The sequence below is a fragment of the Lingula anatina genome, chromosome 9 (assembly GCF_051362555.1).
Source record: "Lingula anatina isolate TDL-2025a chromosome 9, LinAna3.0, whole genome shotgun sequence".
Lineage (NCBI taxonomy): Eukaryota > Metazoa > Brachiopoda > Lingulata > Lingulida > Lingulidae > Lingula > Lingula anatina.
In genome coordinates, this window is record NC_141775.1 from 15,819,115 (window position 1) to 15,832,959 (window position 13,845).

The 13,845-nt window shown below is 41.0% G+C and overlaps 2 protein-coding genes and 1 long non-coding RNA gene across 3 annotated transcripts; 1 reads left to right on the forward strand and 2 right to left on the reverse strand.

Moving 5' to 3' along the window:
* Positions 1-1,428: 1,428 nt before the first annotated feature.
* LOC106158921 (N-acetylglucosamine transporter UNC93A) lies at positions 1,429-4,594 on the reverse strand. The gene is made up of 4 exons (XM_086995862.1): positions 4,192-4,594; positions 3,293-3,813; positions 2,173-2,440; positions 1,429-1,776 (listed from the first exon to the last, which is right to left on the reverse strand). Exons 1-4 carry the CDS (start codon positions 4,592-4,594, stop codon positions 1,568-1,570), a joined length of 1,401 nt encoding a protein of 466 aa, XP_086851988.1. The 3' UTR covers positions 1,429-1,567.
* Positions 4,595-5,050: 456 nt separating this feature from the next.
* Positions 5,051-9,985, forward strand: LOC106151156 (uncharacterized). Its single transcript, XM_013524265.3, has 3 exons — positions 5,051-5,321; positions 7,771-8,112; positions 9,249-9,985. The coding sequence occupies exons 1-3, from the start codon at positions 5,294-5,296 to the stop codon at positions 9,938-9,940; spliced, it is 1,062 nt and encodes a 353-aa protein (XP_013379719.3). The 5' UTR covers positions 5,051-5,293; the 3' UTR covers positions 9,941-9,985.
* On the reverse strand, positions 6,518-8,070 carry LOC147759979 (uncharacterized). Its single transcript, XR_015331118.1, has 2 exons — positions 7,912-8,070; positions 6,518-6,921 (listed from the first exon to the last, which is right to left on the reverse strand). It is a non-coding gene; the product is annotated as an uncharacterized LOC147759979 (long non-coding RNA).
* Positions 9,986-13,845: the final 3,860 nt, after the last annotated feature.

Consider the following 13,845-nt stretch of genomic DNA (forward strand, 5'->3'; position numbering starts at 1 on the left):
CATGACACAGCCAGTGACCATGACGCAAACACTAGACAATTTTGAACGCGGTGATCTTAATCAGACTACGCCAATGGGGACACGCAGTATGTTACGCCTGTGGTCAAGCGTCTTATCGGCGTCCATCACAATGAAAGCATTGTCCATCCCTCTTGTCTCCCCGTGGTTCCAGCCCTGATGAGTGTCCAGTACCCGTCCACCCTGGGAAGTGAATGGACTTTATCTAACGCCATCTTTGGCCCATAGCCTGCTGTACAAATAGACTTATGTATTTGATCGCAGGCCTTTTTCACAAGAGCTACAGTCCCCAAAATGGCCTGGCTTTTAACTTATATAAGGGCGCATTTTCATTGAAACTATCGGTCTACGTACACATAACTAGCTACGAGGAGACGTCTCGCTGAATACAATCAGGTTAACGCCTCATTTTGTTTCTGACGTGATAGTATTGTCACCAGATTTTCTGTATTTTACTCAACGCCAGGGGGAGAAATGTTAATCTGTTAAACTGATTGCATTCAGCGAGGGTCCACACAGAGTTGGATCGATCTAGGCAGACCGATAGTTTCAATGGAAATGAGCCAAGATTTTCAACTGAGTCACTGCCGTTAAGGAAATAATGACGTGCGTTTCACTTCTGACTAAAATAAGTAGAACAGTAGAATACCACCACCCCCCCCCCCAAAAAAAAAAAAAAAAAAAAAAACTGTTTACAGATGCTGCTTTTTACAGCGGTCTAAAAAGGTGACAGAGAGATAATCAATAATCAAGTCGCTTTGTAATGCAAGGAAAGGAAACGGCTGTTGTGACTGCCCTCTATCGGCTATGTGACACACTACGGGGATGGGAAACACATAAGGGAAATCTCGCAGGTTGGGCTATAGGATTGATAATCATTATCCTCTTAGTGGCTTTATATGAACTCAGTCAAGCATTCATTCGAAAAGAAGCCGCCGTTTATAACACAACGAAATATTGTTCAATTGTCTGTTAGGTCGGTATTTATATGTAGCTGCCTTTGTCAGCTGAACACTGCCTCATATAGTTAGCCTACGTTGCAATGGCCTTGGGCCTTAAGATTTTCCTGGGCTTTGTGTCTTTGATGAAGTAAATTTTACTATGCGGCTCTTACCATGTACTAGGATTTTCGTAATGAACCATTGGATAGAGAAACCCTCTTTGGAATACACTTACTTTATCATCAAAATATATTTTATTGAAGAAATGCTATGACTCATTGTGATCACAACGAGTTGGAAACGTTAATTCACACATTGGTGAGATTGCGAAAAAAAATTTTTCAAATTTCAACACTGTTTAATTTTAATTCGTTTTGTATATGGAAGTTTTACTTTATCTTGCGGTTATGTCCTATAACTGTTGATATATGTTAAAAAATTTGAATGTGAAAATAATTCCATTGGATCGCAGTTTTGATAGACTGTTTTCATTTAATATCAAATACCAAATAGTCTATCTCTATAGATGGCGACGACATGATCAAGTGCGACGCTATCAGTATGAGACTGTATCGTGGAGTTTCCTGACCACACACATTATGAGAATTTCAAACTTTTTTCTTCAGTCTGTTATAAGTATCAAATGAAAGAAAAGACAGTAAAGCTCCCGTGGCAAAACCAAATGTGATGTATGTTTTGGCCTCCATGCAGACTGAATTGGAATACCCGTACAATGAGGTGAAGACTATATAGATGGCGCAACGGGCGGTGGCAAAGACTGGCCACTTTTCATCGGGGAAATAGTGTCCAGCGTAGGCTGAAAGGTAAACAAATTGATTACAAAGGTAAACAAACAAATATTTATCAGAAAAAAAACACCTAATACAAAGACGAATGAAAAGCATAACACTGCATGGCACTACATAAACATATGAGTGAGATAATTTAACAATTAATCGAAAAACGTCCCTCTTCCTTACAGTATTTAGAGGTACTCTCTTGTTTCAACCTCCTCCCCCACACACAAACACGCAAACAAAGACAGAATAAAAACAAAAAAGTATCGCAAGCGAAGCAAAACAAAGGTACGTTCCATCTTCACACATAATATTATAGTAAATGCATCCTCATATACTTTTTCGCAGTGTTACTTCCGGTTCCCCGTAACGAAACCCTGCCCCCCCTTCCGTCGTTATTTCGCCACCCGACGTACCCGAAGACTGAGATATCCACACCGAGTCCGCCACTCCACAAACAAACGGCACCAGAAAGAAATACTCAATGCTTCCTATGGACGGATCGAACACCAACATACTGGTATAGCAGCCGAAATTACAACAGGCGGCAAACACAAACAGTACTGGCCAGCCGACGTATTTCACCAGACGTCCGGTGACGATGGACCCAATGTTGGAACCGACGGCAAACGCGATCATTGTCCAGCCGTTATATTCTATGCCAAGCTCGCAGCTCACAAATGCCTAGAAAAAAATTATGTACTTGACTTCATGGAACCTGAAGCATTATCGTTATTATTCAATGATATGTCTAGAAGTATGGGTTATTGCCTTTCCCAACCACAGCAGTCATACAAATTAATAATGAGCATCATTACTGCTGTTTGATCCAATAATTATAATAATAATAATATTAATAATAATAATATTAATAATCTTAAACCTGGGAATGCGAGGCCTGAAAATCGCCAATCAGAGAAAAGACCTCGTCAGTCAGGCAAAAACAATATTGGATCTTTATGTCAGCGATGTTGCTACCGATACTTTTCATGTTATATTGGAGGACTATGACATTCAGGTATATCAAAACAATTATTGATTTTTGTTCTGCATCAATATGTACTAGTGTCAACACGAATCGTCCACGGTAGGCAACAAACAAGAGCGTGCTCGTAATTATATCCAGGCGAAGCCGAGATATAAAATGCACTTGTATATGTCGTATGTATTTGGCGATTCGTGGAACTTCGAACAATTGCACTTGTATTTTGCACTGAAGCGCATTACAGTAATGACGAGTTTGTAAGGTAAATTGATTATAATAATAATGATAATAATAATAATAATAATAACAATTGTAATTTTCTTGTAATTTTTCGAAGTGCCAGTCGTGGGATAAATTGTTTTGCGTACCTAAAAATGTGATGATACATGTAAGGGCTACCGGCCGATATCACCTTTTTGGGGTCTGCAAAAAAAAAAAAAAAAAAAAAAAAAAAAAAAAAAAATATATATATATATATATATATATATATATATATACTGTATGTCGACCGAAAGCAAAACTCAATAATCGTTAAGTATTTTCCTGTTTACCTTGGTGAACTCCGCTATGATGAAGACCTCTCCGGCCGAATACATCATAAACGGCAATACCAAGAGAACAAACTTCTTCCTCAACAGAAGATTCCCCGTGGCGGACCAGAACGCTCGTGCCCCACTTACTGCCTCCACGGATTCTGGTTTGATCTTTTTAACGAAAAATAGAGTCAGTACGAAAGCGCTCCCGACAAGACAGAGAAAACCGCCCAGGGTGATATAAATCTCGTTTTGGTCCGGCTGACGTATAAAGGTCCCGGATGTATCCTCCCAAGGACAGAACTTCGGCCCGCAAAGTTCACTCAAGTTGCTCTTCTCCGTCGCATTCACGGACGCCGGTTTCACGAGGACCAGCGATGAAATTAAGTTGCTCCAAATGCTGCACGTGAGGTAGATGGTGAAGAAGATGCCGTTAAAGAGTCCCATCACGTGGTCTTGGGACTGTCCCGTGGCGTGGACATACTGTAGAGCCAAGGCGGTGATGAAGACGCCTGCCGTGGTCAGTCCCTGGCCATGCCCTGAATATATACAATACAGAGTGTGTTAATGTTAGCACCACTTCATGTGTTCCCATCATGGGAGATCAAAGGTTAAGTTAAAAATTAATAATAATCCAGAATATTTTATTTTGTATCAGAAAAAGCGAACTTAGTCAACGGTTAACGTTGATGCATGTACATGTATTTAATATAGTGTAAATAGTAAAGAGAAATAGAATTATGAGCACCATTGAACTTTGATATCTAACTTTAATATTCGATTCTTTCTTCGTCTGTCCATAAGGAAATGCATTAGGGAATACCGGCGATTATCAGTATAGTTGAGTTGAAATTAGAAATCTGAGTTGAAGATTAAGAACCCGCCAGGAAATTCCCATTTTACCAGCGCATACTTACCTATTCCAGCAAAGAACGACACCGGCAACAAAATATAGGGCTCCACGTAAAAATGTGCGCAAATGAACACAGTTTCACACACCCAGGCGCACAGCACGCACCCTTTGGCGCCTAACTTCCGCGTCAAGATGGGAGACACCAGCACAGAGTTGACTAGAGCGCCCCCAAACAGACACATCATGGCGTACAGGCCGATCTCAGGCTGGATGACTCCCTCTAGGTTCATGAGCGCCGTGTGGGGTGCGTAGCCTAACATGTAAGCCACCGAGAGGATCACCAGTTGGATTACAGGCCCCCAACGCGTCTCCTTCTCCCGGCTCTTCTGGCCCACTAAAAGTTCAGAGTTCTCGGGGCTCTCTTCGTCATAGTCCGAGAAACTATTCCCTGAGTGGATGAGTGCCATTGTCGACCCTCTCGGCCCGGTTTAGGAAAAAGTGATATCTGTTTAACCAGTGACTGTATATTTTGCTTCACAAACTGGTAAATAGGCAGGATTCCTTGGCAGAAAAGGTAGTACATTTGACAGTCTTCCTACTACATGTACATAGTTAACTTTGTGACCTAGTTAGCTTGAGAAACATAGGTCAATATCTGATACATAAACGGGGGTTCTTCTAACTTGAACTGTATGCGTATTACATACACAGTTAACCCAGTTTTGGCTGATAGAAATAAGATAAAAGTGTCCCAGATATTACACTGTCAAGTCTGGGAGAAATGTCCATCACAAAAGGTCGAACTTCCAAATAAAAATAATAATAATAATAATAATAATAATGCTCTACTTTTGCATTTCTTGGGAAAGCTATAACAGCTTAGTTACCAGTATGTATACCCCCCCCCCACACCCACACACACCACAAAAAGTGTCACCCCTAACACAGTGCGTAAACTGATACAGAAAATCACTAACTACTTTTCTTTATTGAAATTCTAAAATGAATCTTTTCACAAACATTTCCTGATCGTACTACCATACGCTAACCATACGAATGTAAATCAATGCTACATTTTAGTACTTTGTACAGTATCCTCTGGATTGTAGGACGCACCTGTCGTGCCTGCGTGTGGCGTCAAACAGTTCTGTAACGTTTGCACGGTGATGGCGTTCCACATGCGGTGCAAAGATAGTATGAGATCATTTTTTCTTGCAGAGTTAACCTTCAGTTATCCATTTCTAATGATATCCTTCACATTCTTAATTAAGTTTAAATCTAGGAAATGAGCTGGCCAATGGGTGGTGGTGGTGGTGGGGGGGGGGGGGCATGTGATCTGATTCGCACATAACCAGCCTACATTTGCATTGGCTGTACGTAGAGTAGCATTACCATGATGAAACATAAATGGGTGGTCATGGCCCCCAAAGATATTCTCGACAAAATTCCTTTAGTTTACTTTCCATAACTTGGATGCAAAGGTCTGCGTTAAGGTTTCCGTTGACCACTGCCAGCTCGCCTACGCCATAGTAGCCTATACACCGCCATTTCTTACGCGGAGGCGGTGGGGGGGGGGGGAGTCCAGTCGACCAGAGGCAGAAAATTGGGGTTATACTTCTTACCAGCTGTTCTCCAAACCCTTATGCGTCCATAAATTCTCACAACACTGCGCTCAAGCTTGCTTGCTTTTGAGAATAATATAAATGCCCAGTTTTTGGGTGGTGTCCATGCATAAGGGTTTGGAAAACAGGTGGTAAGACGTATCGAGGGGTCAAAAATCCCTCTTATGGCAACCTCTTGGTAAATAATGTATTCCTCTCACTTAGGGGCTGTATATTTAAGGATAATTGGCTTTGGAATATTTCAATAGTTACGCTAGGTAAGCCAGTTTTCTACTACTCACAACCGCAATTTACACGTTGATCGGTTGCCTAGTTGTTATGTAAAATCAATACTATGGGTATCCTTGTAGCAATGTGCATAACTGCGGTAGGGCTGACACTGGCAGGGGAGTATATAACTAAAACTACAACGCTCATCATAAAGACTTTATATAATCCACATAATGTAATTTTGTAATGAAAACACGGTGTATTTGATTCATTACGTGCAATACAACAGATTATTTTATGTGACTATGACATAAGCGGCATGGTTGTTGGCTGCCCCACACCGTGACTTCCAATTGGCGCTCCCTCCTTCCGTCTTTCTTCATCTCTCTCTCTCTCTCTCTCTCTCTCTCTCTCTCTCTCTCTCTCTCTCTCGCATGCACACACACTGACCTGCACACACACACGCACACACACACACACACACACACACATGCACACACACCCAAAACCCCTTCCTCTCCACTCTCTCTAACGGAATTCAAGAATAATTTGCAATCGGAATAATTCAGATTGCTATTTATTCGCGTACAAGTTACATTGTACTTAGTGGTTCTGGAGTAAAGTAATTACAGAAGCAACTCATCAAAGAAGGACTTTATATATAGATGGTAATTGCCTACAAATAATTGCTCTGCATTTTGCCGTGTTAATTGGGTAAGATGAGAAAGAGATTGAATCTGATCCATTGCATCGCTGACATTCTGGCGTCACTTTCGGTTAGGTCAGGTTGATCTTCCATTGTAATTAGAATAACACAGAGGTTTCTTCTGAGTGTGTGATTCTCCGGTACGTACGTCATGAAACCATACGATCCAGACCCATCGCGTGTACCTGCTGCGAGCAGTGAAAGGAGGTCGTTTCTTCTCACGGTCTCTAACCGTGGAGTGGCATGGCGTTGCTGTCTATGAATAGAATATAAAGAACATATATAGGGCAGCAACAGCGATTGGTTTCTAAGAAAGAAGACAATTCACAATTGTTGTCCAGGAACTAGGTTTCTAATATTGCCACACGGGTTCGCGAATGCCCTGACACGTTATCGGCGCGTTGTTATTCATATTTGATGTCATAAGATTTTTTGAAGCACTTTACGCGATCAGTTGTTAGTCTATTCAAAAAGGAATTTCAACACAGGAAGGAAAAACAGATCGATTGGATGGTTGTTTCCTTTGCCGGCGTCGTAGACAACAGAGAACGAGAAAACAGACGAGACTGATTTTGTTTCATAATACACAGCTGCTATCTAGGAAGGAGAATCGATATTTTAAGACGTTCAGATCATGACTGCTTAAACAACGCATGAGTGAGATATCATTGTGATTGAACCGGAAACAATATAGAAGGAATAATCTCTCATGGAAGCCCTTTTTTTCTGCAGTACTCACGCTATGGCGTTAATAAGGACCTTAACGGTTTACTTTGACATGGAAATCGTTATTTGACGATCAAATTGAAGTTTGCTTCGCAATACACTTAAACAGCGGCTTTAAAAAATCACAGACCGTTTGAAAAATCATTTTATTCCATGTTGGACAAAAATACGCAAAGAAGAAGACACATAAAAATACACGGTTCTGCTTAAAGAGTTACCAAGCATCATCCCTAAAAGCGCATGTGTATATTAGAAAACAAAACGTTCCTGGAAAGGATCTATTCACAGCAAATGCAACAACATTAAAAGGCTATTGGAAGAGGTGCCATGCCTCCACTAAGACTTGTCTTGCAAGTTATTTTCTTATTTTCAATTTTAGCTCACATCCAAGAAGCATCTAACAAAACTACTGAAAACACCCTTAACTTCGAAAGTAGCAGCCACTTACAACGTTGCCCTTTTCAAAGACATTCCAACGAATCAACCTTATATATAAATGACTTGGGTGTGAAATATTCACCTTTTGCGAGAGGGTGCGATCCATGCAAGTATAGCGGTGATGACGTCCCACAGACGTCGGTTTGTCGTCAAGGAAACCTGACGGTTTGTCACGTGCCGGATACTGATCTTTGCGTGATGTGTAGCGGACCGGACGTTTGCTGGCTGTGTTCTGGGATCGCGAGTTGTCATGCCAACACAGTGTGTACTACCTGCAATAAAGGTATGCTTAGAATGTTGTATAACTTCAAAAACAATTAAGAGGCAGCGAAGGATCCCTGTTTTTTTTTTTTTTTTCTTTCTTTTTTTTTTTTTTACTAATGTACATTAATCGGTTGTAAAGTAATGTAGTCCTGAAATAGGTTAATTCCAAGGATTCGATGCAATAATCCCCAGAACCCCTTCAACAAAATTACTCTTAAACGTCCTTTATACTAGCTTTTTGACAAACATCTTGGTGTATCTGAAATTAAAGTCAATATGAAGTGGACATATAGAATAGCTATAACTCTTGAATATAAAATAAACGCAATATTTCATTCAATTGTTTTCATCAATCGTCCTTTAAGTACACGCTGAACCTTAAATTTTACATTTTTTTGGACTTATATTTTTCATTGGGTAGGTTCTGCAGGAGGCTGCGGTGAAATAGGGTGGATAATGACTAGGGTTCTTAAAATTCATGATTTGGTTGAAGGAGATTTATATAGATAGATGGAAAAACAGACTTTTTATTTGCTCAAATTATCATTTCTAAGGATAAAAAAAATGGGGAACCCGCCCCGGGCATCTGAATGCTAACGAAAAATTACAATAAACAGAAAAAGCACAGGTGGATAAAGGTTCAATAAGACTAATTTTACTAGAAATATACTGATTTTGCGGCTCATTTTGCCCTCTTCTGATTGTTTTGGCGGTCATTTTGATTTTATAATAACAGTAACATGCTATGATGTAGTCAATTGGCCTACAGTGTTTTTCTGACAGAATATGCAGTCTCTAAAGTGTATCTGTCGACTTCTGTCAGTTTTTTCTATTTTTACTCACAAATTGGCGGCCATATTTAAAAAAAATGTCCAATGTCTCAGAAGTAGCAACCCAGGTTATTTTACTTCTCTATCCACAAGGTATGAATTTCTGTAAAAAAAGCTTACAGAAAAGAACTTTGCAGGGTGAGCGTTCTGGCGACTTCACTAGATGGGTATGATCGGCTAGGAGGCCGCAGTGAAATATAAGGTGGAAAAGGCCTTTTTTTTCTTTATTTTTCTTTCAATACATGATTTCGTTGAAATGATTGATGTTTAAACATAATAACTGAAGAAACTCTGACTTTGATTTGTTCAAATTATTATTTTTAAGGGTCAAAAAGTGGAGACCCAGCCGGGAACACCTGGCTACAGAAAGTGGTTCCCATTTGCCTCTTCCTTGCCAGTATCTTTGTCTCCTTGGTGACCGTGGTTGTGGCTCTGTACCGGCGACAAAAGAGGGCGCTGCAGCTCAGGACGCACCAGTCGCTGATCGGTGCCTTGGAGGTGAACTCGGAATGTCGTTGCCTCGGTGCCCAGATCAACCAAACCGAAGTCTCGTTGTGTCAGTGCGAATCCTCGGGATTCAAGGTCATTTTTAGGACAAGGGTGGTGGATCAAGGGAACGGTGACAGTAACAAAGCGGGCGTTTGTGAACTTCGAGACGAAGGAGTTTTATCGGAGCGTGGTTGTGTTGATGAAAGCTGTGCTAATCACCCGAGCAACATCCAGACCGCTGAAGGTATTGGATCGTCTTGTGTAGAGACACCTGCCGGGGAAATGATAACACAGGGGGTTGAGACCGCGTTTTGTGACGAATGTCATAAAATCGCAAGACAGTCTGTCATGAACTCTCAGCAGGAGAGAGCAAACCACGGCAATGTCGCTTTTAGCGTCTCAATTGACAGTGTGATCTCTAGAAATGACAATGTTTCCTTTTCAACCCAAAGTTCAACGGAGGTGAATTCTGAGCCAACAGACAGCCGTTTGTTCGATCGGGTGTTGTTTTCATCTGGCTTGCGTTAACGGAGAGAGGGGGGAGGTAGTTGACCGGTGGACGGGGTGGGGATGGGGTTGACCAGTTTGACAATTTTTTAATATTATTATTATCACAATTAAAATTGTGTTTGATTACGGCGAGGAAGTTTCCTCTTACACGTGAAATATCACATACAGATTTTCAAGTGTGTATATACACACACTGGACAAAAGAAGTGTCACCCCCTAACTCAGAGTAATAAAAGTAGGCAGATCTTGGGTACTTATAATGCCTGGTCTACTTATAATGTGACTAATGAGTATAAAACCGCTATACCATGGAATTGTATTGTTGGTCTTGTACATGTACAGCAAATTTTATTCCTGTCTTCCTCCAATATGGCAAGATACAGACAGTATCTAACGGTTATAGGTGCAAGCTATTAACCTGAAGAGGCGGAATATAAGCAATGTCAGAATATCGATACAATTGAATTGTTCAGTCAGAACCGTGCAGGGGGTCTGGTCTCGGTATAGAAACACTGGATCAAGAGACAAATTGCCTCTGATGGGTCGTCCAAGTAAAAATACTGGCCGTAAAGACCGACGACTGATTTTGATGTCCAGGTTGTCAAAGTTCGACACTGCTTGTCAGTTGACAACACAGTGGAACAATTTCACACATAAGAATGTGTCTGTGAAAATTGCTAGGCGTCGGTTACATGCTCAGAGAGTGTACAGCAGGGTAGCAAGACTGAAACCTCTTATATCGTTACAAAACAGGCAACGTAGAGTAAACTAGGGTCAACAGGATCTGGAACTGGACAGTTCATGACAATTGGTCCTATATATTTTTTCTGATTAGTGTCGCTTTGGTCTGACCTCTGATGACAGAGGTACTATGCTGGCAAACTGCTGGTAAAGCATTTGCACCACATGCACTGAATTTTCGAACCCGGAGCAGCATATTCATCATGGTGTGGGGCTGCATCAACATCCATGGCTTGGGCGAATTGATAGTGGTTAATGGAAACATGAATCGCTAGAAATATATCGATGTTTTAGAGTCAGGCTTGCTACCATCTATTACTAACATGTTTGGTGACAGGAATTATCCATTTGTCCACCAGGATGACAATGCATCTTGTCACAGGCCCAGAGCAGTTGATGATTGGTTTGACCAACAGGACATTCGCAGGGTGATGTGGCCTGCCCAGAGTCCGGATGCAAACATAATAGAAAATGTGTGGAATGATATGTCAAAACTTTTTACAAATGCCCGTCTAACCAGCAGAGAAACTCTGTTATATTCAGTGTTTCATGCTTGGGCCAGCATAAGCCCTGAACGCATCAGACAATTATATGAATCCTTGCTTCGTAGACTGGCACCTATTACTAGGTCACGTGGCTATGCCACTGAGTACTAATTTTTGACTTGAAACTGCATATTTTGGTAGAATGTATATTTTGTTCTCATTTTGTGATTTTTTGTGAAATTTGAAGTTAATAAAATGATACTAGGAGCATATCATTCCACAGTCATTTATCTCCCCCATAGTATTGGCTCAGTAGGGGTGACACTTCTTTTGTCCAGTGTGTGTACATGTTATGAAAAATTGAATCGTGAAATGGTCTCTTTATATATTGTCTCAAAGAGATGTCGAGCAATGTACATAGCTTTCAGTACTTTTTTGTTAAAAAAATTAATCCAAATATTTATGACTACTGTATATTTATTTCTCAGAAAAAAAAGGGGGTGAGTGGATGGCAATACGGATACAAAGGGTAAGGTAAGAGGTCGTTGTTTAAGGAGAAATTAATATGACTCATTTGATTGCGGTTTAATCATAACAGCACATTTCAAAATCTTAAAGCCTTAAGGCATAGTAAGGCCACACTTTTTTATTTTTATGGATGACATCCTCTGGGTACCCCAAAATCGGTGCGTGAGGGCGAAAAAAAAAACAGTCCAAAAAAAAAAGTGCTGTTTAAGTAAAGGAATGCTGTCAGTACTCAGCTGGAAACACAAATCTTACCACAGAAACACGTATCAAACTAACAATATGTCTTTATCCATGCTCTAAAATATTAAAGCATTGTGAATACTTCGTAGAAATGTAAAAAAAAAGTCATGAATAGATATACTTCATATTACCAAATCTATTTAAGGTTATTTCATGCATTCAGTTGGTATAGCAATCCATAAAACAAATATCAATCAAACAGTGTGTCTTTATTTTTATTCTCAGAATATTAAAGCATTTTGAACACTTTACAGAAATGTTGAAAAATGATGCAAAGATATTGAAACGCGCGCCCCCCTCCGGCGCGACCGAGCCCGGAGTGGCAGCGCCGTTCGAGTTCGGGATCGGGGCGGATGTTGCGCTCCCGTGGGAAAGTATATCCCAAGCTAATGACAAGAGTGGATTTGGGTACAAACATTTTATTGAAAACAAAAAAACTAAAATAAAAAGATAATGTTACAGTGAATTAAAGTTATGCAAGCACTTCGTTAACCACTAAGTCTCTCATTTTTGGTAGCGTTGCTTTGAATAAAGCCTTAGATCATAGTTCTAGTCACAATGTTCTAGTAATATTTCTCTGAGCTCTTTCTTTGCGAAGATTAAAGTCATTTTTTGGGTCCTCAACGTTCAGGTAGCGTCTCACCGAGCTCAATTATTGCACAAAGGTACATTTCGATTACCATGTATATCAATCAAAGTTCAATAGTAACAACAACTGTTAAGCTAAAGTTAAAGTCTTTAAGTTTCAATCGCAACGTCTTTAGTAGCCTCTGGACTCTGGTAGCGTCTGGTCTGGGGATGACAATTCTCGTAGCCTGGATGTTCATGGGAACGTCTGCTGACACTGCCCGTCTAGAATTTAGTTTCATGCTGACTGTCATACAGCCCTCTTTAATTGCTGAGGACATCACCATTGCGGTAAGGTCTTACTGGGCGGGTTCTGCCAGTCGTTCTCGTCTGGAACCATTACTTCCGACAAACAGTCGGTACTCTTAAAAAAAAGGAAAACTAAAAAAAAACATCAGACCCCAGGTCTGGAACCGCTCATCCGACTGGCCAATTCGGGCACATCACAGGACCTTGTCCTCTTCCGACCATCTTAGCCGGGCACAACATAGGACCTTGTCCTCTTCCGACCATCTCGGCCGGGCACAACATAGGACCTCGTCCTCTTCCGACCATCTCGGCCGGGCACAACATAGGACCTCGTCCTCTTCCGACCATCTCGGCCGGGCACAACACGGGACCAGTGTCCCTCTTCTACACGGCATCACCTCTTAGCAACCCACGCCTCTAATTATCGGCGCCAGCTTTCAGACAGCATCTTCTCGGTTTCTTGTCTAGTTGGCATCTCTCTTGGGGCTCGAGGCACGCTAGGTTATGCAACGTGAACCTTACGATACCCCGAGCCACTACGTTGGACAGGGTGCAGCATGTCCTAGCAGACTCTACCACAGACGGCGCTCTTCATCGGGAATGCGTCGCTCGAATTGTGGCTCCTGGACTTCTCCGCCCTTATAGGGGGTCTCCATCGAGGACGTCACTTGCCTTCTAGCATACTGGACCGCAGCAATGTTCATGTTGTCTCCACCATTGGCAGCTTCAACAGCTGTATCGACTTTCGGATGATTGGCTACTTTAAGCTCAAGTGCTTGCATTACATTAATTATAACAAAGCTTCACACGAAATTAAACTCTACAAATTATACACTACAGGAAATCCTTAATGATCCCGCTCTCTTATCGAGAAGTTTAAAAGAATTCTCCCTGAGGAAAACCCTTGAAAATGTTATTAGGAACTTTGTAAAAACCATAGTTCCTGTCATAGTGAGTTTAGAAATTTCGAATAAGCCAAAAGGTCATGCACCGTGATGCATGAGTATTAAGATAATTTGGTAAGAATTTATTTTTATTATTAATCATAATTTA